At 38.8% G+C, this 26,766-nt stretch overlaps 1 protein-coding gene across 4 annotated transcripts in view; it reads right to left on the bottom strand.

Moving 5' to 3' along the window:
• The window catches only part of dync1i2a (dynein, cytoplasmic 1, intermediate chain 2a), a 40,989-nt gene that overhangs the window by 2,154 nt on the left and 12,069 nt on the right, over positions 1-26,766 (bottom strand). For all 4 annotated transcript variants that reach the window (XM_007253517.4, XM_007253516.4, XM_007253515.4 and 1 more), the window contains 11 exons: positions 23,284-23,399; positions 13,130-13,216; positions 12,827-12,989; positions 12,375-12,474; positions 8,853-8,978; positions 4,892-5,038; positions 3,177-3,290; positions 2,539-2,672; positions 1,128-1,272; positions 340-480; positions 92-217 (listed from right to left, as the gene is read on the bottom strand). In XM_007253517.4, coding sequence (XP_007253579.3) covers positions 92-217; positions 340-480; positions 1,128-1,272; positions 2,539-2,672; positions 3,177-3,290; positions 4,892-5,038; positions 8,853-8,978; positions 12,375-12,474; positions 12,827-12,989; positions 13,130-13,216; positions 23,284-23,399 — 1,399 coding nt within the window. The remainder of the gene's footprint in view (positions 1-91; positions 218-339; positions 481-1,127; positions 1,273-2,538; positions 2,673-3,176; positions 3,291-4,891; positions 5,039-8,852; positions 8,979-12,374; positions 12,475-12,826; positions 12,990-13,129; positions 13,217-23,283; positions 23,400-26,766) is intronic.

The following is a 26,766-nucleotide window of genomic DNA, read 5'->3' on the forward strand; positions in this document are numbered from 1 at the left end:
AGCCATATCGCCCACCCCAGTACAAACTATTATTCTGATAAAATCTGCTGTCATGATGTGTTTTAGTGTTTTATCATCAATCAGTACTCACTTCTCCAACTTCGTAGATGAGAATCTGTCCATCCGAGTCTCCTACTGCAATCTCTCGGCCCGACTGTGCCCACCTCAGCCTGTTCAGAGCAGGGGTCCCTTCTACAGTAATACTGGCAGTAGGAACCTACACATAAAAAAACAGTAAAAGTAAAAAATAGTTACAAAAAGCCAAAATCTTATAATAGCTGAACAAACATCTCATTGCTTTGCTGTGTATGTGTGTATGTATAAGTATATGTGAGATACCTCAGTGTCATTGTTGAGGTTCCACAGGTCCAGATGTCCGACTCCATCCACGCAGGCAAACAGGGCAGGGTGAACAGGAGACCACATCACATCGTACACATAGTCTGAGTTATCCTCGAATGAGTACAGAGGCTTATTGTTCTGCAGGTCAGGGTAAAGAAAAGGAAGGAGTCATAGTAATTCATAGTTGAATCAAAACAAAATAAAACCTTTAAAAGATATCTCTCAAAAAATAAAAACAGCATCAAAACAGGTCCCAAAGAACCAGTTACTCTTCCAGCCTGTTTGCTAGCTCTGAGTGATGTACTCGTGAGAGGGGTATCTGGTCAGAGGGGATAAAACTCTTTACTCTTTATGCGTCCCTCAAGGAACAGTTGTTTTACACATTCTATTCTATTCTAATGATTTTAAGTTAGATATTGTGAGTCAGTGGACTTAAATGGGGTCGGAAGCTATGCACAAGGTCCATATTGCCATCTAGCATCACCAAGCATTAGTTCAATAAGGAATTGTAATTGTAGGGTCCTGTAACCTTGTGCAACACTGCAGCAACTCACAAAATGTCAACTGACAAGCTCTCAGGATTGGCTAAATTATTATTTGGCTGCATATGTGGACTGAAAACTGGCTGATACCGATACATAGCCGCTCAATCGTAATTCTAGTATTTACAAATATCCACCTATTCATGAATAATAATATAAAGGGTAAAAAGGGTATTCTGCTTTTACACTATGACTGATAAATGAGACTTCTTTTGAAACTGAGGTTGCAGGCTGATAGGGTACCTTGGTGCTCCACAGTTTGACGGTCCAGTCGAAGGAAGACGTGAGGAACAGATGGGAGAAGTCCACAGGGCCAGCTGCTGTGTGGCAGTGGATGCCTGTGATTGGCCCATGGTGACCTTCAAACATCTCGCTGATACCAGCCTTACTGCTCAAACACATAAACAAACAAACAGAGATCAGAGATGTCTTCAGAAGTTTAGCTCTGTTCAGGTCTGTAGTCTGTACAATAAAACACAAGCTAATTCTGAATCAAGAGAAGCTCAGAAGCTAAACAGACTCCAGCCGATACAGACGAGTCAGACGAAGCACTCGGATGAGTGTGTTTGTGTATGAGAGTCTGTGTGTGTGTACCGCACCACCCTACTGCTCATTACTCTGAGAGGTAAATAGCCAGTGTGAGAGCTGCTTCTGCCTTATTAGCCGAGTTGAGATTAGAATATCATAATCATAGCATCATAAATGAAGTGGAAACACTGCAGCTCTCTCAATCACTGACAAGCACACAGCTTAACAGCTCACTGACTAAACTCCACTGCTCTGACTGCCTCTGAACGGCTCTGAATATGACACCATCCACACGCTGCAGAAATATTACCCACTTACCACTCGGGTAAATCCGGGATATGCTTTTGTCAACAGACATGTTACTGTTTTACCTCTAATGCACAAATGACTTCTGCATCCACTTATGAATACGGATGCCATGTGAGCATATGAGTGTGCCTTTTAAAGTAGATCAACAGCACTTCTGGAACATTAAGCTACTGTATCAATCAGAATAAAAAAAATAATACAAATTTGGAACTATTGAGAACTTGTAAACAACTATAGCCAGCATACAGTAGTGGCATAAACAGCATATTAAGTAGCTGACTCAATGTCAGCCCATTATTTATTTTTTTATTGTGTACCAACAGTATTTCCCTGTTCTTAAAGCAGCACTGTGAAAAAATGCTATTTTTGCCCATGGTTTGAGCTAGTTACCGTTTTTTCTCTTTCAATTACCGCTTCTATTTGTTTCAGTTGATAAAATGTTTCAGTTGATAAAATTGCTGCCTGTGTTTATGAAAGTAGTACATTTAACAGTGTTTTAAGTTATTTTCCAGTGTTTTCGCCTGTACTCTATGTAAAGTAAGACTTGACAGGTTGAATCCACCGCTAGATTCGCGGGTTAGCCGTTTCACCGGTAAAGCTAATTAACCCCTTTAGCCGAGTTTACTAGCCTTAAACGTGGCCGGCGCACTAAACTATGGGAACTCATGGGAACCAAACAAAATTTTTACAAGCTCTCGTTCCCTCCAGAAGCCTTAAGCTCTAAGCTTTTAACAAGAAAATGCTGTATCTGGTATTGTGGGAATTGTAGTACCCCAGAATAGTACTGTTGTGGTAATTGCATTCTTTTTTAATATACCTGCCATGCCGACAGGCTGTGTAGACCGATCCGTCTTCACTGCCCACCACAAAGTTATTGACATCACCCAGAGGGAAGGACATGGAAGTGACGGCTACTGCCTTAGACTGCTTAAACACCAACTCCATACTGTCCTGCAGGAGAGAAAAAGAGAGAGAGAGAGAGAGAGAGAGAGAGAGAGAGGGAGAGTGTGAGAGGGTGACGTCAGCGCACAAAATGCCCACAGCACAGTAAATAAGCTCTCTTGACAGTTTCTGAATGGATGATGTAACTTCAGCTAACACTTCATAAATGCTTAACGTCTGACATTGTGGTTTGGCGAAATGTTTGGAATGACACAGTAAAAGTAATGCTATTCACACGTTAAAAAAATACATTACAAAATGAGCTGAGACTGATTCTATTTAAGTGAGTTGCTTTCCAAGTCCAGGAGCACCTCTAAACCACTTCCCACAGACCTTTCCCCCCTGATCACTCATTGTACATTTCCCCACTAACACTTCTCAAAAAACATCATAAGAGTGATTCATATCGACACATAGGAAAGGTGGGTGGCAACTAGGAGAACTGTATGTTGTGTGTATAATTATTTCTACATAGCAAAGATGTGGTTAAAAAGGAAATTAAATTTTGGGTACCTGTGGCTGGGACAACATGTCCAAACTCCAGGAGCACATTTTACCATCAGTGGAGATGCTGATCAGGTTGTGAGCATTCTGAGTGCCAACAACATTTACACAGTACACTGGATGCTGAGGAGATAAAAAGGGAGAGATATCAGTGAGGGTATATATAAAAAAAAAGAATAACACTTAATAAAATTAATAACAAGAGTAAGTTAGTTCTGCATATCTGATTATTATAAAATTGGTCAAATTACACTGTATTACTGAAGCAACAAAAAGAAAATTACTGTCCAAAACCCCAATAATATATATAACTTTTGTCAGAAGGCAGAATATAAAGCATTATCTTTCACAGGTTTTCATTTATTTCAGCTTTTTTTAACAGACATAACAGCCAGCCTCAGTTTGGGCTAAAGTGGTTTTGGTACGATGCTAGATAACTGTTTTTCTGAGCTGGATTATTCACAGAGTTGTTTACAGAGGTCAGAGATCTCGCTCCTCTGTGGCTGTAGGGATACCTTCTGTCATTTTTTAATTTTTTTATTCAATTTTAACATTTTCTGTCTTTGAATCCAGTAAAGCGCCATCCATGCTAAAAGAAACCCTAAAAAAAATTAGCAAATGAGTCATTGTTCTGTATAAATGATTGTCTTTTCACTGTATTTTTCGCACTATAAGGCACACCTAAAATCCTTTAACTTTCCCCAAACATTGTCAGTGCACTTTTTAATCCAGTGTATCTTATGTATGAATTTTATCAGTCAGGTTGTAAGGAGCAGTAAAGCCACTCCACAGAAGTACAGTGTTATAAAGGATTTTTTTAGTTTAGTTCTTCAGCACTGGGTCTGGAGTAGTATTAGCATTCCTGGAGCGGTTAGCTGCTAATGCTAGGCCTTAGAGCGTGGTAATCTAAGCTTACTGTACATAAACCAATGCACTTTACTTACATAAATAAACAGTTTCCAGGAGAGATATCTGTGTAAATTAACCTCCTGCACTCGTTTGAAGAGTCTTTTTTATTACAGTTTTGTTTACTTAGCTTAGCTTTACTTTACTTAGTTACCCCCCCAAAGAAAGACCTGCTGAATTATAAGTTTCTTATAGTGTCTCTTAAAATGCTCCTTATAATCCAGTGTATCTTATGTATGAAAGAAGACCAGAAAATAGACTTTCATTGAGAGTGCGCCTCATAATCAGGTGCGCCCTAACAACGAACACCAAGCAAGTGTTTTTTGGAAGCAAATTTTATTAAATATTTTCGGTTGCCAAATATCCAGTGCATCCCTGCTACGCCGTATCCCTGAAGTCTAAAGCAAGACTATTACATAACTGGTGTAGGCTCCACAGACTTTAAGGAGAATAAAAAATATATAAAAAGCCATACAATTTGAAACACACTTCTTTTTCCACTAGTGCTTCTAGTTTCCAGAGAATTCTTTGTATATATAAGCATAGATTTGTTTTACATGTTTACTGATTTTGGATGTGCCTGAGATGATGAGCATTCTTTCTCTCTCTAGAGAACACTACCTCACCTCATTTTCACTGCAATCCATTACGCGGAGCATATGGCTCAGAGAACACCTGCACAGAATGGCTATGTATATGAATAAGGCTTTCTGTATGATTCATGCGCTGTGTGGGAGCTACTGCTGTAATCAACAGGCAATCCTAATGCATAGCAGTCTCCTGCTATACAGCTCTTTTGATGATGTATGCAACCGTACCGTGTGAGCAGAGGCGGAGAGCGGGGTCCTCTGGACGGGGGTCCGCTTGTTACTCCTATTGTCCCACAGCACAATCTGTCCTGAATATGTACCACCTACCACCAGGTTAGGATGGAATTTAACAAATGCCGCTGACATCACTGCAGACTGAGAGAGGAGGGAGGGAGAAAAAAGGAGAGAAAGAGATAAAGTGCATTCATTTCATTACCAATGCAACACAGTCCATAACCTTACTATTCAAAATGCCAAAGAAATATATTTATATTTTTTGTCTCATCCATGACTTATGGATGACCTACTATAATATCTTGTGTAATGGTAGGCTGTGTCCCAAACCACACAGTTCTACAAGAAATTGCATGCAAATATAGTGCACCACCATTGAAAGTACATTTATAGGAGTTGTATGGGAAGTTTTGATGCATGTGGTTTGGTGCGGAGTTAAACGCTACAGAAATGCTACAGAAAAGGCCAGATGACTAAAACTCTGTGCATTTTAAAGCTGCAAGTAATGACTTGTGGTAATTGACTAATCTGAACCTCCATCTCTAATAACGTTAGAAACCGCTGATCATGAGATTTAAAAGGCATTTAAATGTCTAGATGTTGTTTAAACGTGGAAAGTATTGATAAGTAGTGAGTAAATATGTCCTCTGTTGTGCAGAGAGACACTAAGTTGAGTGTGAGTGAGTCATTTACTCGGTACTGGTACAAATTAACAATTAGTCGAGAATTAAATTTAAATCGACATTGTCGATTATATCGACTAATCGCCGCAGCCCTAGTGCATTCTACCAATAATAAAAGCTCTAGATTAATTCTCGATTAGTGTTCACTGAGATTAAATAGTCTATGATAATACTTTTTTTTTTATTTTGGTATGCCAAAATATTAAGGCTAAAGAACAAATTATGCCATTTTTTTATTTTTTACTTAAACGTAAATATACTAAATTCTGATTTCAATCTACTAAAGTTCTATTATCGTAACTTTGAGACACAGCAGTGCATATGACAAGGAAGACATAACAAAAGTTTACGATAGTTTACAACAGTTTTAACCAGAACCAAAAGAACAGTAAATAATATTCCAGTTCTAAAATCACTACCAAATGTGCTCCAAATAGTTCTTTGACCACTGCCATAGAAGAACCACTCTGGGTTCCATAAATAAGCACCTGTGTGTGTAAAGAGTTTAATTGGCATAATTAAAGCAAAATATTATTAAAGCACTTTTATTTTTAAAAGTGCACAGAACAGATTTAAAGACTGTACAGCTTTTGGAATATTGCTCCATTGCTATAGGTTTTTGGGGATTTTCAATTGATATCAGTCATCCAACATCATGATATTAAGAATAATGAACTGTGTGTGTCCAAGACTGGAGTAAAAATAAATCATATTTGGCAGATATCATATCATAGATAACAAAAATATTTAAGTGTTTTTTCTAAAAAAAAAATTTCTTTTGTTTCAAGCAGGAAAAAAAAATTACATGCTTTGCTTGTCCTGCACTGTGGCTATTGCACATACCCACATTGTGATGTTGATACAGAAACAGTATATTCCAAAGCCCTATTTTAAAGTTTTTAAAAGCTGCTATTAGTTTATAAAAGTAGGTATTTCTCCATGAGCAAGACTGGAGGCCATTGGCCTAATCTTACATGGATTTATTCCTTCTAAACACATAAAGAAATCATGAAATGTGTTTTCTTAAATAATACCATAATTCTTTGTGATGAAATCACTCCATCCCAGCATACAAACAATGACAGCTCTGACTGTGTGCATCCTATTATACAGTACACACTGAACTGAGAGGATTATTCCATTTGATGCACAAACATATTCATAAGTGAACAAATGAAAGGGCAGCTGGACAAGAACATGCATGCATGAGTGAATATTGGTCATCCTTAAGAGATGGACTTGCTTTCTGCACTGGAAAATGTCCAGTGGCATCACAGCGATTTTTCACTGAGTGACCGACTGTCTGACTGTCTCTCAGCTACACAAATAAACTCCCACTGCATCCAACATAATTCTGCACCATCTACCCAACACGCCTTTATTATACACCCTGTGTGCACTGTGCCAAGCTAGACACAGTGAAGGAAGACAGACTTATCCCAAATTTTAGGAGAAAAAAAAAAATTTTCCACCTCAATCTCATTTTCTCCATCACACACACACACTATTTAAGAAGGAGGGGGGCAAGTTCACACTTATACATGTATGGAGTTTTTCCTCGGTCTGTGTAGAGTGTGTGAGCCGTGTATCTGCTCTGGAAGCCAGCACATGTGGTTCTACTCAGTCTGTCCACAGCAGACCACCTCAGGGCGCACACACACAGAGGGAGAGAGAGAGAACTAAGACAGTAGAGCTTAAACTTGTGCAGCCAGTGGAAATTTCAACTCAGCTATGCATTTACATTTTCTAGGTACACCAATGTAGTGCCTAAAGAGTGTCAGAGCTCGAGGAGGACACTGCACAGGTTCATGCTTCTCTAATTTAACTCTTTTTTTCTTTCTAACCAACAGAGCTTGACTTCTCAAAAGTGACCAGTTTGCTTGAGATATCTCAACTGAGACATCAGAGGCTTCATATTACTTTATGAATAATTGTATGTATTGTTTGGGAGTTTGAGCTCAAGCTGGGAGAAAAGTCAGTCCATTTTCAGGTCAGTAAATATGTAAAGAGCAACAAAAAAGTTAAGAGAATGCACAAGATATATCAAGAGAGAGCATGAGAGAGATCAAAAGGGCAGAGAACAAGACACAATGAGAGAAAGATAAAGAGAAAAGGGCAAAAGTGAGATCAAGTAAGGGAGCAAGAGAGCTCAAAAGAGAGTGTAAGGGTGCATGCAAGAGAGTGAGAAAGCGTGATAGCAATAAAAACAGAGAAAAACCAAGAGAAAGAGAAGAGAAGAGAGCGCAGGAGAAAGAGAGCATGTATCAGAGAAAAAGAGAGAGCAAAGCATTGAGAGACAGAGCAAGATACAGAGAGCATGAGAGAAAGACAATGAGAGAGAGTGAGAGAGAGAACAGGAGAGTAAGACAGGAGAGTAAGACAGTGAGAAAGAGAATAAAAAATTAAGAGTGTGCGAGAGCAATAGAGTAAGAGTGTGAGAGTAATAGAGAGAGAAAAAGTGCAGGAGTACCTGTGTGAAAGTAATAGAGAGAGAGAGTGAGAGCACAAAAGTAAGACATTGAGAGAAAGAAAAAATAAAATATCTAGAGAGTGTGAGAGCAACAGAGCAAGAGTATGAGTAATAATGAGAAAGAGAGAGAAAAAAGAATATAGCGTACAAGAGCAATAGAGTAAGAGAGTGTGAGAACAGAGAGAGAGAGAGAGCGCAAGAATAAGACAGTGAGAGAGAAAAAAATAGAGAGCGAGAGCAATAGAGTAAGAGTGTGAGAGTGAGAGAGAGAGCGCTTGAGTAAGACAGCAAGGGAGAAAATAATATCAAGAAAGAACAAGAGAAACAGAGAAAGTGTGAGTAATAGAGAGATAGAGAGATAGAGAGATAGAGAGAGAGAGAGAGAGAGAGCAACAGAGTAAGCGTGTGAGAGTAATGGAGCCAGAGAGCGAGAGTAATAGAGCCAGAGAGCGAGAGCAACAGAGTAAGAGATTAATAGAATGTGTGAAAAAAGAATGACAGTGAAAGAGAGAAAAAAATCGAGTGTGAGAGCAATAGAGTAAGAGTGTGAGAACAGAGAGAGAGAGAGCGCAAGAATAAGACAGTGACAGAGAGTGAAAATTCAAGTGCGAGAGCAGTAGAGTAAGAATGTGAAAGTAATGGAGAGCACAAGAGTAATAGTGTGAGAATATAAAAGAGAGAGAGCGAGACAGAGATGTTGTAATTTGTGTGAAGGTGTTTTATAGGGTGCTTGTGTGTGTGTTTTTCAGGGGTGGTATTTGCGAGGTGCTGATTTTTGAAAGGTGGGCACTTCCTCCTCTACCTGGCAGTGAAAGACGTACTCCGGCGTAGTTTTCTTATACTTCATGTTCCAGACCAGGGCCACTCCGTCAGGCTCGTGAGGAGCCTCCTCGTTGTTGTTGTAAGAGGCAACCAGCAGCTCGGGATACTGCAGACACAGAGAAGCATTAAAACGCACAGAGCAGACACAAACACACACACACACACAACCCCTCGGGCACTTCTTCCCTTCCCTCCTACTGCGGTCTGAGTGTGTGGATGCCAGGCAGAACGCGTCACCGCCCTGCTTCAACAAGATTTATTACAGGGAAACTTTTCTCTCAGCAGCGATGGTGAATAGAGGCTAGCGTGCAGCGGTGTAATACTCAGCCTGCAGACTACTAAATGAGCTAAGAGTGAGCTAAAGCATGGCGGCAGAGCTGCAGAGCTGCTGGGAAGCACTGCCCCTGGCTACTGCTCAGACTTGTTCAGGTTTTTCCCCCCTTCTCTCTCTCTCTCTCTACATGTTGAAGGTTAAGATTCTTAATGTGAAGCAGTGGTTTAAGCAGTGTCGTACATGTTCCCTTTTAATATTGCTGAATACAGGATGTCTGCAGGCCAAAGATTAAATTAATATATTTAACAACTGAATTTAAATATAGACAAACAGCTCTGGAAAAAAATATGAGACCACTTCAGTTTCTGAATCAGTTTATCAGATTTTGCTATTTATAGGTTTATGTTTGAGTAAAATGAAAATTTTTGTTTTATTCTAAAAACTATAGACATTTCTTCCAAATTCCAAATAAAAATACTTATTTTTTTAAATGTAGAGCATTTATTTGCAGAAAATGACTTTAATAATAAAAAAGATGCAGAGCTTTCAAATAATGCAAAGAAAACAAGTGCATATTCATAAAGTTTTAAGAGTTCAGAAATCAATATTTGCTGGAATAACCCTGGATTTTAATCACATGCATTTTGGAATGTTTTCCACTGCTTTTGCATAACTTTATGCCACTCCTGGTGCAAAAGTTCAAGCAGTTCAGCTTGGTATGATGGCTTGTGATCATCCATCTTCCTCTTGATTATATTCCAGAGGTTCCAGTGGTCTCTTATTTTTTCCCCCAAGAGCTTTAGTACTCCCTAAAAGAGTTAATAAAGCTTAATGTATGTTAATTAAGGTGGAATATTTAACTTTAATATGTTCAATTTAATGTTGATTTCCACAAATATTATACCCCTACTAAATGTTATAAATAGGCACTCTAAAGTATCTGTAAGTCTCTGTATTTATTTATTTTATACTACCGTACATAATATTAGTTCAATGCAATCAAACATAATAAATAAGAGACCTTAAATAAAATCATATAAAATCAAACCGCATCTACTTGTTTGGTGCTTTTTACAACTCAAAGCTTTAAATATATCAGTTACAAAAAAAATAAAACAATTTATAAAATACTGTAAGTAAGCCAGTAAGACGAGAGTGGCATATAGGCGCCCACTCTCCTCAAACAAACTATTTTTAACTGCTAAAATAGTTGTAGCATCACATAAAACAGTTAATATGCTCAGGTGTACTGATATAACCACAGTCGTGATGGCAAAAATAACTAACATAATAATCATGGCTAATTAATGATGGTAATAATAAGAGCAAATATTTAGCATACCGATAATATGAGTCATGGAGAGTGGGCATTAGTAGCTGAAGGGAGGGCAGCATTTCAATTTTTTTTTTCTTTTTTTTTTAATAAACATAAAAATTCCACATCTGGGTAGCATTTTATAGTAAGTTCCACAAATAAAAGCACTTACCACAGTAATAAATACTGTTAAATGGCTAAACTAACTATTAACTGACACCTAGACACCTAGACATCCAAATTTAGGAACATATAAGAATGTTGTAAATAATAATAAATTCAGACACGAGTTACACAAATTGTAATGATTAATAATGTCTTCGCCAGTGCTTATTCGTCAAGACATTATAAAGTACTAATCAGTACTGTACCATTGATGAAAAGTGTTAAATCTGCCTATACCTCATAAGTGCAAGACAATTTAATAATAAGTACTATTTATTAGTCAATCATACTTTTTAGGACGTTCAGACACTCTGTATTTGTAAGTTATACTTAAACAAATATGCCTAAATGTCTAAAAATGCCAAAGCCACTGCAGAAAGAAAAACTAACAAAACTACATCTCTACAACTTTGCCCGCAAAGAAGAAAAAGTGCTCACCTCAGCTTCTCCTAATGCACAATAAATGATTACAGTTTGTCAGGAAAGCACAAAGTACAGAAAGACACACAGACACAAAAGCTCTGAACAATCTGCGGGGGTGACAAATGGCTTTCGGTGTGCAACCAGTGCCAGAAGTCATTTAGACTTTACATATCACAATGCAGAGCAGCACACAGAGAAACTTAATCATTCCACCTCAGCCATGATTTACCAAAGCACAGATTTCAGCCTCTGGAGAAACCACGGCAGCTAAAACAATAATACATGTCTGTTTAGATTGTATACATCTGCTCGCTGGAGTGAAATTGAGAAAGCACCAGAACACATTGAGCCGATTACACATAACTAGATGCAATGCCTGCGAGCTTCAGCGCTGGGCTTCTGTTTTGACAGCGCAAAAAGCAATTTTCATTACATCATCAGCGAATAAATGTGACATTTATCTTGAGGTTTAAACTGGTGAGCTGGAAAGCAATAAAACGAACTTCAAATGTGGTATGAGGCACTGTCACACCCAAAACTTATTATTAGTAAGTCTAGAAAAGTAAGTAAGATTAAAGTAAAAGTAAATGAATATACTGCTTTAAACGTATACTGTACTTTTTTTAATACAGTATTTCAGAAGCTTTTTCAATGGCTATTTCAATGGCTATTAATTATTATTATATAACAGTCTTGCAGACATGTGTGCTATGTGTGAAAAATCACATTGAACATTCACAGGGGCACCGGTCACATTTTTTCTCTTCAAGTCTTACCTAATTGCAAGTGCAGTGATGCAATTGGTGATGACTGTTTAAGCAGGGACACGTTTATTGTGACTGCTCTTTCCTTTAGCGCTTGAGCCTCGATATCAAAGGTGCTGAATCAGAATGGGATACAGATGTGGTTAAGTGCCGATTGGGACAAATGTTGAAGGGCTCAAGTCAACAAACACGCACACCCTGGGCAGCCCTTATACCCCGCGTTTTAGAGTCGACGAATAATTAAAAATGGCACCACAGGACCCACATGACCTTTCTCATAAACTGAGACTGACAAAAAATAACATCATGGTGCAGGTGTTCTTTACCCTGACACAGTTTTTCAAGATGACTAAGGCCCTATAAAGGTACTTACAAATTCTATTCTCCCGCCCAAAATGTAGATTTTTTTGGTTATTTTGTATGTTTGTATTTGGTCCTAATATTTGAATAACATTTTAAGCCTCAAATTTGCATCCTGGGTCTCTACATTACCAAAATCAAAGAAAAAACACATAAAATCCTACAGAGCTCTGGCTGCGTTTTGTTCTGTAAGTCACATACCTGTGGGGACCAATCCAGGCAGGTGACCACTCTGTGCTTGGACCAGCGTTCATCCATAAACTGTCTATTAAGAGACAGCTTCGCTCCAGCCTGCATCTCACTGAAAGAGTGAGACAACCCAATTTATTTATTTGTAACATTTTGAGGAATGTTTAAAACAGGTTTAGCTCATACACTAAAGATTAATTTTAAAGTATGTGCTGATTCAGGCATGTTTCTTACCAAATTCATCATAAAACAAAACAATTAAGCTCTAAATGCTGCCCAAATGCTGATATTTCTTAATGTGCAGGAATACTTTTTTTAGACTATTCAAACATCCTTAAACTGCTTCTATGGCAGCCTTATGGCTTCTAAGATCATTCCATCTTGTTTCCAGTAAGGTATGTCTATCAGGAAAGCTGTGCAGATATTGGAAAAAGAGAAAAGCATAACATATTTAAATTCATTACCCCTCCTTCTCCTCCAGGTCACGGCCACTGTAGTCAAAGAAAACATCCACGTGTTCAGAAAGAGCTCTCTCAATAATACGAGTGCTGTGGTCAAAGAAGTCCATGAACTCCTCCGAGTGCAGGATCTGCAGCTTCTCTTCCTCAGTCAGCTCATGAGGGAGTGCTAGAGAGAGGGGGGTTAAAGAGAATGAACTCTATTAGATATGAATACCTATTAATAATGTGAAGACAGAATGCACATATTTTAGAATATAAAAAAAGAAAAGTTGCTGTAAAAACAAGAACAAATACACCAACCCTTACCTTCTTCTTCCTGTTTCTGCACAGGAGTCTCCTTCTCTACCTCTGATACTGGCTCTGCGGGGGCAAGCTCTTCCTCCTCTTCTTCGTCTGTTGAAGACAATAAGCCATTACTGCACAAGGCATTAAATCAACAACTTAAAATATGAATCTTTCTCTGTCCAGCAAAATCTTGAGTCTCAAAAATGCCAACTTTACAGGACAAGTGAAGTGAGTTCACGTATGAAGATTTTATTCCAAGCCATTTATGAGCATTTCTATTGGTCCATTCATCATAATATTTGACACAATATATGCTTAAAATTTTGAGAGGAGTTAGGGAGTTGGTGATGACGTGGCTGAATGCAATCAAATCCTCACAGCAATGCTCCGAAATCACAGTTACTCCAACAAAAGCAGGATAAACTCTTTCTAACAAACTTTAGAAGAAACAATGAATGAGCAGGTCTTAATATAGCACTGTCCAAACAGTATTTTTGCATTATTATTTAGCTGAACAGCAAAGAGTTGAAGTGCTGCTAACAATTTTACAATAATTCAATTATAGCTGACTCTTGTATAAAAATAAAATAAATGATCTGTCCTGCCACAAAATGAGAGCTATTTTCATAAGACTTGCCTGGTGTTTTGAAACGCTGGGTCGCAGCTTTAGTTTTAGTATTAGTTATGTCAATAGAGTAGAGTAGTCAATAGAGTAGTGTTTGTGGGATATTTGAGTAGTTTAACTAATATTCTCATAAACTATATATTTAACAAGTATTACTATTGTAGTGTAGTGTATTTTTGTATTGTTTAGTTTTTGTGTGTATTTCACTCATTTTATAAAATGAATGTGCATTTTCGACAGCATTTAAATCTTTTTAGCAATCAGTACAAAGTCAGGTAAAACAAATATATATAGTGACATTTTTAATGCTCACTTTCGACACTAAGAAATCTAGGGGGGGGTTGATGCTAACACAGTCTTCCACTGCATGTGATCTGACTACAAAAGAAGAACTATGAATAAATAATCCTAATATAGAAGTGCTGCAGAGGTCATAAGTCAGTCACCTATAAAGCAGAAGATCCAAAGATCCTTCTGAAAAGTGACACTATGCCTGAGTTGTTACTGTGTTAATGGTAGTTTGGCATTTGAAGAAAGGAACAACAAAGCACCTCCAAAATATGTTTGCTTCACAGTTAGCCCACCCTGCCACCACAGTGTCCCCTCTCCCAATGCTGCTTCTCTTCACATTACAAACTAAGACATGTTAGGACACAGTCGGGGTCCTCGCCCCCTGCATCCCGCCGGTTAATGAGACGCACCATTCAACAGGGAGTACACTTGTTAGAACTACTATATCCTCTCTCACTCTTTCTAACACACAGACACACACACAGACCCATTCGCATACGCACAACACACACTCACAAACACAGACACACACACAGACAGACAGACACAGACAGTCAGACAGGGCAGGAGGGCGGGCAGCAGGTGCCCTAAACCTCTGCCATTGGCCGGGCCAGCTGACGAGTGGGGTGCGTGAGGCAGATGGCTCCACTGGGATTGTGTGTGTGTGAGAGAGGTGGCATAGAGATGGCACTGAGGTTTTCTGCCTGACTGCTTCTTCTCAACACACTCGCCGGAACCACAAGCCTGTGCAATTACCCGCACACCAGGGGGTCCTACGACTGCTATTCAAACGGCGAGGATGTACAACAAAATACAGCTTGTGGCCCTGACCAGCTGGCAAGCCACACACTGCTCAAACAAAACCACATCAAGCTTTTCTACAATGAGAAAACACACACACACACACACACACATGCATACAAAATCTGAAACACATCCATTGCTTATTGTAAGCTCAAAAAAAAAAAAAGAGACAAAAAAAAAACATCAGAACAGAACAACATCCGTTAACATAGCTAGAATACGTTGAGGCACAAAATGAAGGTAAATTATACATAGGAAGAAATTAGCCACATTCTGCAGGTGATTATACAGACACCACGGCACAGGCCAGATTCGTCCTTCCTCGGGAGAAAATCAAAATGATAATGTCATCTGTCAGATCTTCCATTACGAACGTCTTCATCCCGCTCTCTGAGGGAGAAGGGGGGAGAAGGAAAAAAGAAGGAGGAGGAGGAAGACGAGGGATTGTTCTGATGAGTTTACAGAGTTGCGCTGATGACACAGGCCATCTCAATGCGTTGGGCCCTTAGTCAGGGAAGGATAGAGGAGAGAAGGTTAAAATCTTTCCTTTCAAGGGCCTCAATCAGGCTCAGAGGAAAACAGTAATCAGTGTCTTTCAGTCCCGGGCCCGAGCGCATGCCGCAGCCCTTTCTCTGCCAGCCAGGCCCGAGCAATCAACCTGCCAGGCATTAGCAGCGGAAAGACAATCTCAAAATAAAGGGTATAATGCACCTGCCAGCCAAAATGGCCATTTGGAGAAAAGCTAGTGATCCTGGTGACCCCACAGGGGTAAGGGGGGAGCAGTTGAAAGAAAGGAAAAGAGAGAGAGAGAGAGAGGGAGAGAGACAGACAGGTACATTGACAGAAAGAAAGATAGAGATAGAAAGAGAGAGAGAGAGAGAGAGAGAAAGAGAGAAATTGGGGGAAGGGGGAGGGGTGAGGGGAGGGAGAGAAACATTTAACAGAATTCACCCTGATGGCAGATTCCCTTCCCCATCGACACCTCATCTCAAAGCAGCCCAATTATCGCTTTTGTATCATTTAAGGAATAAAAGCTTTTGGGGGGAGCAGAGCGGGGGGGCAGGGGGACACAGGGAGTAATCACCCGCTTTTGTGGAAGGACAATATATTAATGCAAAAGCGCCATGGGTCCAGAGGTTGTTCGAGTACAAGACTAATGCCCTTTGATCTCCAGTGCAGGTGCATGGAGTCTGTGTGAAACAGACAGAGAGAGGACCCTGAAAAAAAAACCTGACTTCCACAGTTCGACTTATCAAAGGGGACTAAGCAAACAAACCTCAGCTCTCAGCACTGCGCTTTCCGAATTGGATTTTCCAGCATTCCGATTATAGTGGGGCGCTTAATTGTGCAGGGCTCGTGTGGATGGGTTTTACTATTGAAAGAGGGCACAAAGAAGTGGGCTGGGAGCACTTCTCCGCCACTTTAAGCAGGGAAAACAGAGGGGCATGCAAATAGATGCCACTGAAGTATTTGCAAATCTATTTATTTACTCTTGTAAATCAGGAAAACTGAACTGAGAATATGTTTTGCAACTCTTATTCAATAATGTGCAGGACAACATAGCGTATGTTTGATTTACAGCACAAAAACACATACATATTAGAGATTATTTCTATTATTTTTATCACTTTGCAATTATTTTTTTATTGTGATACAAAAAATACTTTTATGAGTATACTGTGAATATCATGCAGTTGTTTTTCATTGCTTTTCATTATAGAAATGTTGTATGGTAAAGTTGTGTTTAGTAGGATGAGGAGCAGCATATTTTGAGTTAGTATTATTGCATTAAATACATGAAAGTATGGACAAAAGTACTTGAATAGCAGTTTTCTGCCATCACTGATAGATTTGTGCTTGTTAAATTCATGGTAAATATTGGAACTGTGGTAATATCATGATACAATGTTTTTACCCTATATTGCCCACTCCTAATACATATTAGTGTAATGTAGAAATGCAAAAACGTTCTAAACCTTCTTAACTCCTTTATTATGAAATTTTGACAAAACTGAAAAGAAAAAAAAGATGTATTTTTTTCTGGACAGCAAAAAAAAAAAAAAACAGCCACTTAAACATGCAACGCTTGACCATATCATATACAGAAAACTATACACTCTAACTAAAACAAATGGTTTATTGAGCAATTTAAGAGAAAAAAACATTTTTGGTTACACCTTTAGTAGAAGACCGATTGGACCTCATGAAAATGCGACAGCTAGGGCTGGATAATTCATTGAAATTTAAATGCAACGATCTCTTGCTCCTATCAGTCATTAATTGTAATCTAGGTAAAATGTTCAATTAATCCCAACATTTAAGATCACCCAGCACTAGTCATATATACACCACCAACCATCATAACATAATAGTCCTCTTTTTTTACGCCTTTTACAAGTACATATATCTATCAAGCCTCCACAGTTTAATAAGGGCTATGTTTTAGAACAAATATATCAAGCGTCGATTTCACACCTACAGGATTAAAATGATTGGCGCTTTTCCGTCACGATTCTTTATATACTTAGATATTTCTCAGCGAGCAGTGCATCCAGTGCATTATTAATTTTTCATGATTGATTAAACACATGTCTTTAAGGAGGATAATGCTCACGTAAATGATAAATTCAAGCCCAGACAATACGTCTAATTTCGAAAGGCAGGCAGTTTTGTGGTTGTGGCAGTTGAGTGCTAGGTTAAGGGTGCCTGAGTTTAGAGAGAGGCTCTCCATATGAGAGGCCTCTCACATGCCCCAGTGATTAAAATAGAGTAGTACTCCTCCTCTACAGAGAGGATGATTAAAACAATCACCTTTAATTAAAGTTCATATTCGCAAAAAAAAAAAAAGGAAAAAAAAAAAAGCGTTACGTGGTTCCAGACGATGGTTCTGAAACCTTGTGAAGCAGACATAACCCTCAGGCCAGTCTCAGAGACTGGGACTCAGTTTAGCAAATAGACTGTCCAGTCACATGATGCCCAGACCAGCACTGCTATAATGAAGCCCATTTGCAACGGCATTCAGTGTGCGATTGGTTGCTCCACAACTCTGAGATTTGCTATTAGTCAGGTAAATTTGATTTTGGTTCATTTTTACCCTTGGTGCAATTTATTTGGGAAGGTGTGAACACAGTAATTACACCAAATTTGACCAAAACAACGGTACAGAGACTTTTGAAAGGAGATGGTCTCCTCGTCCAGTCCTACAGAAAAGTTGGGGCAGTTTGTCTGTTGTGAAAACACGATTCGATCCAAACATTACAATCCAAAAAATAAATATAAAATGGGGTACTACTAGCACTCACACTACTAACACTCACACACAGCATCTGCAGTAGAGAGCACCAATAGCATTGCACATTTTCTGACACATGCGATGCGCTTTAGTAGATAACTTGATTGAATCCAGCAGAATGTCCATATAATCAATGTGGGATTATTATGCTTATTACAATTATGCAAGTGTAACTGTATTGTGGCAATTCTTAATTCTACAAACTTTATCATCTTTATCGATACCTGAAAATCTAGTGTCGGTATTGGTGTTGGAAAAGATAAAGTGCTATCAGTGCATTCGTTCTTGTAAAGCAGATATATTCCTCAGGCCTATCTCAAACAGTGGTGCTCAGTTCAGCAATTGGACAGTCCAGTCACATGATGCCCAGGCCAGCACTGCTACATGGAAGCCAATTTGGAACTGCATTCACTGGAAGATTGGTTGCTCCACCACACTCAACTGGTGCATTTGAATAGCTCAGGGGTGAGCATGAAAAATGTATGTTTCCTAAACGAATGGTGAGGCTTTCCGTTAACAGCATTCGCATCCTTATGAAAAATGCATTTTGTAGAAAGGTAGCTAGGTTTCTGAAGCTCTAAATTCAGTATTTGGACTCAAGATGCCCGGCGTCCCTTAACTTCCATTAGGCCGCCCTGCTTTTAAGATTCTCTCAAGACTGCACAAGTACAGTGCAGACAAAAGACTGCAGAAAGGACACTGAATCTGAATGGTACAAATCAAGGACTCTAATCAGCATGTGTGTCAACCCAAGCCGCCAGCAGCCATGTCTGTGTGCGTAGCATAGCAGTGCTCAGTGCCCTCTCTTTCCGTACGGCACCACCCGCTGACCTTCAGAGAGCGGACCCCTCACTGCCTCCACAGCTCACCACAAATCACTCAATCAGAGAAAAATTGAAAGAGTGAGAGTAAGAGAGTGAAAAAGTGAGAAAGAGAAATAAAGAGAGAGAGAGAGAAATAGAGAAATGTCTCTGAGTGGCAGGGACGAGAGGCGTGAAAGCCTCCCAATGTCACCCAATGCGTTTTGTTATGTGCCGGCATGCCGAAGGAGAGAGAAGACAGGGGAAAGCGAAAGAGTTGATGAAATGATTACAGAGTGGCGGTGGGGACAGTGGAAGGAGAGGTGGAGGGGAATGTCGGTGTGGTGTTGTCTGTAGATATCGGCCCTGTTAAACACACTTTTATGATGCCATGGAGAGAGTCCTTACGTCCTTACACTTTAACAAGAGAGAAGGAGAAAACAGAGCATAAAGGGGAGGGGGGGGGGGGGGTGTGAGTGCAAGATAGACCAGGAAAGAAAGAGAGTGTGAAAGAGAGAGAAAGTGTGAACAATGAAAAATATGGCAAATATACAAGTACAACACATTCAGGATGACTGGACATTAATAAAAATAAAGGTATTTCAAATGGTTTTATGCTTGATGCCACAGAATTCCTTTTACTTTTAGTTTTTTTCTTCTCCAATACATTTTTAACTTCAGAGATAAAACATGTAGACAAATTTAAATAAATAATCTGTCTAAAATTATTAAACAATTATTAAAGACAGATTAAGATTACCAGTTTAAATGGTTCTTCAAATATTTTTTCTAAAAAATGATTAAAAACATTAAAATAACCCATTAAGATTACCCGTTTCAAATGGTTTTTCAAATAATCTTTCTAAACAATATTAAATATTAAAATAACAGGTTAAGATTATCTGTTTTAAATGGTTTTATAATTGATTCCACAGAAATAACAGGTTCAGATTACCTGTTTCAAATGTTTTTATTCAAATAATCTGTCTAAAAAGTATTAAATACTTTAAAATACTAAGTTAAGATTACCTGTTTTAAACGGTTTGTATGATTGATGCCACAGAAATAACAGGTTAAGATTACCTGTTTCAAATGTTTTTTCAAATAATCTATCTAAAAATTATTAAACACATTCAAATAACAGGTTAAGATTATCTGTTTCAATTTTTTTTAATAATCTGTCTAAAAAATAAATACATCAAAATAACTGGTAACTGATAGGTTACCTGTTTCAAATGGCTTTATGCTTTATGCCACAGAAACCCAACTTTTAGTTCCATAAAGAACCTCATCCATAATAGAAGTGTGTGCATGTGAACTTACAAATTGGTAAACACCTATAACATCAAGTAAAGGTTCTTCTCACACGCTTACCTCTAATACAAACCTTGGGTTTTATTGTGCTTTCACATGTGCAATTTTTATTCCGGTTTAATAATTGTGTTTAGTGTCTGGTCCCAAATGAACAAGTTTAAGATAAAATAACTTCTGCGGGTACAATTTAACCTGGAAGGGTGGCCAGATAATTACTAATGCAATGAACGATTGCAATCACTGCTGTTGCTCTACATTTTATTTGCATAGAATTATGCATTAGCCTAGAACCCAGGACCTTCTTACTGTATTTATATTTATATTCTGACCATAAAGAAAAATCTGTGAACATTCTGCATAAGAAATTCAATAACAGATACAAAGGTTAACAAAGGCTTATGAAGGTTAATAATTATTAATTTTCTTTAATAATCTGTTTAAAAATAATTAAATACATTTAAATAACAGTTTAAAATGACATACTGTTAGTAAAGCCTGATGTAATCACTACATCTACATGCCATTTTGCTCATCTACATTCTATCTTTACTCCATTGTATTACCATACCAGATCAATACGTCCATTCAGAACTCAAACGTAGCTGGAACAGAGTCTACCTTCACCCTAACAAAAAGCCTGGTAATGCATGCAAAGCTAGTCTGAGAGTGCTATCTGAACAACTTTGAACGTACTCACGCACGCGCGCACGCACACCCCCCTAGAGCAATTACTGCCCCCTCACCCCCACCCTCCAACATGTGCTTGACATGAGGACCTGGAGATCACTACAAGCCAAACAGTGAATGGAGCTTTTTGAAGACATGCACCGAGTTCCACATAAAAGCTACGAGCTGCAATTACATACATGTTGACATGCTTCACATGCATTAGCAAGGCACGGCACACTTCTTCATATCATCCTACAATCTTCTTACAATTTCCTGTTCTGCTGCTCCCACTCCCTCACTCCTTCTATACTGCCCTCTTTCACATCATAGCCCCCCCCCCACCCCATGCTAAATGCTAATTGGCAAGAGGGACCCTATCGTTCAGTTAGGCAGGGGTAGGTAGGGGTAAGAAGGCTGTGTGTGTGTGGGTGTATGAGGGAGAGTTTAATCTTTCCTTGGCTTCTTATGTTTCCCGAGGGCCCGCAATTTTCCCCCAGCTTTCATCTCTGTGCTCGCTTAAGTCAGATCACTTCCAAGGCAAGTTCACACACACACACACACACACACACACACATAAAGAGTTCATCTGATCAGAGGGGTTATAGCCATAGCCAGACCAGACCCAGTAGCCCCACACTGCACTTCTGACAGGAATATATGTCAGCACATGATGCAAAGCTAGCTACCAGTATATAAGTAGAAATATGAACTAGGTTTTTGCATGCTATAAAGGTAGCGTGGAATAATAAACTAATATCAAAGGTTGGGAATCTGTAGGCACCTAAGCATTTGATTCGATGCTATGCATTATTAAAATGATTATCAATCTTTTTCTTCTTTACTGGATTCCTTTTCCTTTTCTGTGTGTGAGACTAAGAGAGAGAGAGAGAGAGAGAGAGCCTGAGCGAAAGTAAGAGAAAGACATAGAGTTTAGCACAGAGCCGCTGTTTCGACAGTTTGGAGGATGGCACAATAGGTAGTTTTCTGGATTCTGGACCGCGAACATAGACTTAGGAAGGTATGAGGGAAATTCGAGACTAAACAATGTGTGTACTTTAAAACATGTAATCGTACAAGCTTACTAACTGGTTTAAAAGCGTACCTATTATGCAAAATGTGCACATGTTGGAATGTCTGAATAGATTTTTGGCATTTGTGATTCGATTCAGAATCATCCACATCTGAAACAAGATCCATCTTAGAATCTAAAATTTCCCCCACCCTACTAATATCATTATTCCGGCACGCATCCTGTGTGCACACTATCCTTGCCCGAGCACAGAACAAGATTATGTTAGTGATGAGAAGTTCCTGTAAACATACATGGCGGTGTTGTGCCAAATTCAGCACAATTCAGCAGGAAAACCGCCGCACTGTGTTGCTACGTATGTAACCATAACTGAGATAACTGTGACTTTTGGCACATATATCTAAGAGGGTGCATTAAACGGCATGGGTGTTTTTCAAGAACACACTACAGCAAAAAAAAAAAAAAAAGAATATTACATTTTATTTGGCAATAATATAGCACACAGTATGATATGGCACACCCCTAACAGTGTTTTTTTTACCTTATTGTATTAGAAGTCAATGGTCCAGCATGTCATAGTACTAAGAATGTATTCAATATATCCAGGATTAAAGTAAAAATAATTATACTGGACAGATAGAATATGTCTCTAGTGGACATTTAATGAGAAATGAGAGCAGTGTGTTATTTTTTTTGCTACAAACAGCAAAAAAGTGATGTCACACCCCTACACAATATCACTGTCATGTGCTGGTACAAAACCGATATTATATATTTAACTTTTTAAGCATTGTTTTTTTTCCAAGCTGGATTACTTGGTGATAAATGATGACAGTTCAATGGCACCGCTTTGTTTTAGTTGTAAACTGTGTATAAATGTCTGTTTGATACACTGTTATATTAAGCCTAGAGTAATTAAGCCTAGAATACTGACATTTAGGTTTGACCTCTGCATTTACATAATAATTTAGGCTAATGGATTGGACTGGATTATACATTTTTCTCTCAGCATTTAATTCAATGATTTTGTCCAGTATCTATGTAGTATTTCCTTTGTAAACGCACTGTTTAAAGGCATAAGAATTGTTACTAGCTTGACAAAGCCTCAATATAGAATGTATTAAGGGCAAAAACCTAAAAGTGAACAGTTCTGGGTCTGATAGACTGAGTCTGATGGTGTAGTGGGGACCTAAATAACAACTCAACAACTATAGCATCTGTGGATGAAAGAACTGTGTAATAACACTGTGTAGTAAAGGAAAACTGTGTGTTCTAGAAGCCAAAGTACAGCACGATGATGTCAGCAGCAAGGGCAGCTGTGCTGAAAGCATTTGCATGACCAGCACTCACCCTCTTTTTGCTCGTTCATGGTGGGCGTCTGAGTCTCCTTGGTGTAGGACACCACCTCTTTGGGAGGAAAGTCCACATGGGTCACCTTTGCCATGCCCAGCTTCACCGGGCCACGCCTGGTGGGGAGGGAACACACACACACACACACATACTGACTCAATTGTTCTTGAATTCCATCAACTATAAATAGACTACAGAGCAGATTTTTTTCTAAAGTAACGAATAGATATCAAATCCTAATAGATTCAACACTACATTCCTACTATAAGCCTCATTTATCAATTCAAATTTTTGCTCAGATTGGATTTATCTATTTGGATGATTCATATTCCTAACTGTACGTGACCTGAATCTGTCTTTTGTGTGAACAAATCTGTCCCTGAAACGGCCAGTGAGTGGTTGAAAAATGATTGGGAGTGTTCCTAATGCTCAACATGGCACCTGTTTATGGAAAAACCCACCATGTCACAAAAAGAGCCAATCAGATTACTGCTAACACTGTGGAGAAGATGAACATGCTTGTGGGGAAGCCAACCCTCTCCCCATTCATGAGAATGGGAGCCTGATCTTGCGTGACTGAAAATAACTGCCCACCTGCACTGCAAATATGGCCACTGAGTATACAGACTTTCCCTTAAGGACTTTAGCCTTAAAAACAATAAATCAGAAATCAATATTTGGTGGGATAACCCTAGTTTTTAATCGCATTTTCATGCATTTTGGTATGTTCACCCCCACCAGTCTTACATACTGCTTTTTGGATAAATGTTTGTCACTCCTGATGAAAAATATTCAAGCAGCCTGGTTGAATGTCTTGTGATCATCCATCTTCCTCTTTATTGTATTCCAGAGTTTTTTAATTTGGTAAAATAAAAGAAACTCATAATTTGTATGTGGTCTCTTATTTTTTCCAGACCTGTATATGAAGTCACTCATATCTGATTTGACAGAGAGAGTGTGATTCTTTAAAAGTCATAAGAAAACCATTACCTGACAAACAAAAAACAAAGTTCTTTATACTGACATTCTTTATTACAAACATGCTTTTTATGGCATCCCTCTAAGAATATTTTAAAGCACCTTTGTATTTTATACTTTAATAGTGTTTGCACTTTTTTTTTGTCCCTTTTGTCTATGAAAAATTAATACACAAAAATTATCTAGTATAAATACAGGTGCTGGTCAACGAATTAGAATAATTTGAAATAGTGCAATCATGAAATTCTTTGAATGCATTTTTTGTGCAGAAAGCAAATCAGGTGTTCACCGCACCTGTCCTACTCGTTAGACTAATCACAGAACTCGTTACCTGGAAAAAAAATTACTCAGCTGAGCTTTCCAAAAGGCCCATTTAGGCCATTTAACTGTGACACTGTTGTTTTATTGAATTAGAATAATGGAGAAACCGTTTCATTGAATTAGAATAATTTTTATTATAATTACAATCATCACTTTCTCAATATTTTGTGGCTGCCCCCTTGGCTTGTATGACTGCCTGAAGTCTCCGCGGCATCGATTTGACCAGCTTGTCGCAAGTTTCCGCACTCACAGCTTCCCAGGCAGTGGCGATGTTCTGCTTCAGTTGGTCCAGCGTAGTAGGCTTTCTGTCGCGAATTTTCCGCTTGACGATGGCCCAAAGGTTTTCAATGACATTGAGGTCAGGCGAGTTGGCCGGGCATGCCAAAACTTCAAGCTGTTTTTTAGTGAACCAATCTTTGGTCGACTTTGCCGCATGAGCCGGTGCAAGATCCTGTTGAAATATGAAGTCTTCTTCGCCGAACTGTTCCTCAACAGTCGGAATCAGGAACGTTTCCAGAACATCTTGATATACGGCAGCATTGACAGTCTTCTTGAGGAAGCAGAGTTTCCCTACACCTCGAGCGGACATGCATCCCCAGACCATAACGCTCTGGGGAAACTTGACGGATCTTTTCACGCACTCGTGGTTGTAGGTTTCGCCACCACGACGCCAGACACGAGGACCACCGAAGGAGATGCAGAAGCGTGATTCGTCACTGAAGACCACTTTCTGCCAGTCTTCAGCAGTCCACTCGCCGTGTTCTTTGGCCCACTTCAGCCGTTTCTCCATTTGTTTCTTGTTCAGCATCGGTTTTCTGCTGGAACGCGAGATTTGAAGCCGAGTTCGCGCAGACGACGGTAAGTGGTTGATCTGGAGACGTCAGCGCCGGTCTGCTTGTTCCACAAGTCGGTGAGCTCGGAAGTGGACTTGAACCGGTTGCTGACTTCGATCTTTCTCAGCTGCTTGTTGTCGCGAGCAGAAGTTTTTCGGACGCCGGAACAGTTGGTGCGCTTGCTGCAGTTTTTCTTGAGAGCTTTGCAGACGGAAGACTGGCTGATGCCGAGCTGCTCAGCAATTTTAGTTTGGGTCAAGCCTTGTTGGCGAAGGGCTTGAATTTGAGCCACTATTCCGGTTGAGAGGTCGCGCTGCTCACCCATGATTGATTTTACAACTTAGAAATTCTACTCAACCCTGACTTTATACTGCACAGTGAACACTCTTCACAGAAAACAAAAATTCGAGCATTTATTCTAATTCAATGAAACGGTTTCTCCATTATTCTAATTCAATAAAACAACAGTGTCACAGTTAAATGGCCTAAATGGGCCTTTTGGAAAGCTCAGCTGAGCAAATTTTTTTCCAGGTAACGAGTTCTGTGATTAGTCTAACGAGTAGGACAGGTGCGGTGAACACCTGATTTGCTTTCTGCACAAAAAATGCATTCAAAGAATTTCATGATTGCACTATTTCAAATTATTCTAATTCGTTGACCAGCACCTGTATTAGCTAGCTACTCATTATTCTTGTGTTAAAGGCTACATGCAGATAGCACTGTGACCTACTTTGCACATTTTTTTTTGCTAGTTTTAGTTCTTTACTGAGTAATGGTGTTGGTGATATGGTAAACATATTATGACAATATTTAAATAATTTAAAACAAATTAAAAATATTTATTATGCACAATGTTTTTAGTAAATTATTATTATTTTTGTGTTGTTGTTTTTTGGGTAGTTTTCTTTAAGGACGGACACTATACACAATATGCTTGGAAAAGTGTTATCACAGTAAGACAAAATATAGTCATATTGTCATTATGACCCATATCACTGTACTGGACGTAGACATGCCTTGTAACATTACATTACAAATAAAAATAAATAAATGGTATTGTATGGGATGGCAAAATAACCTAAAGATACCATAGAAGGTTAAACAAATACTTCAACCTGTTGAACCTTAGGTTTATTATTCACAGGAACTATTGGGAATTATTTAAGCATGTTAATTTAAGCATATCCTGTGGAGTCCCACAGGGTTCTATTTTGGGGCCTATACAAATTGTGTTAATTATGACACTAATATAATAATGAAATTGATTCTGAATGAATTTGGACTTGTATTCAGTGTCTAAGCGGTTTAAATGCAATTACCAGTTATGCTAATAGATCACCTGGACCAATGA

This window comes from Astyanax mexicanus, chromosome 11 (assembly GCF_023375975.1).
Source record: "Astyanax mexicanus isolate ESR-SI-001 chromosome 11, AstMex3_surface, whole genome shotgun sequence".
NCBI classification, from domain to species: domain Eukaryota; kingdom Metazoa; phylum Chordata; class Actinopteri; order Characiformes; family Acestrorhamphidae; genus Astyanax; species Astyanax mexicanus.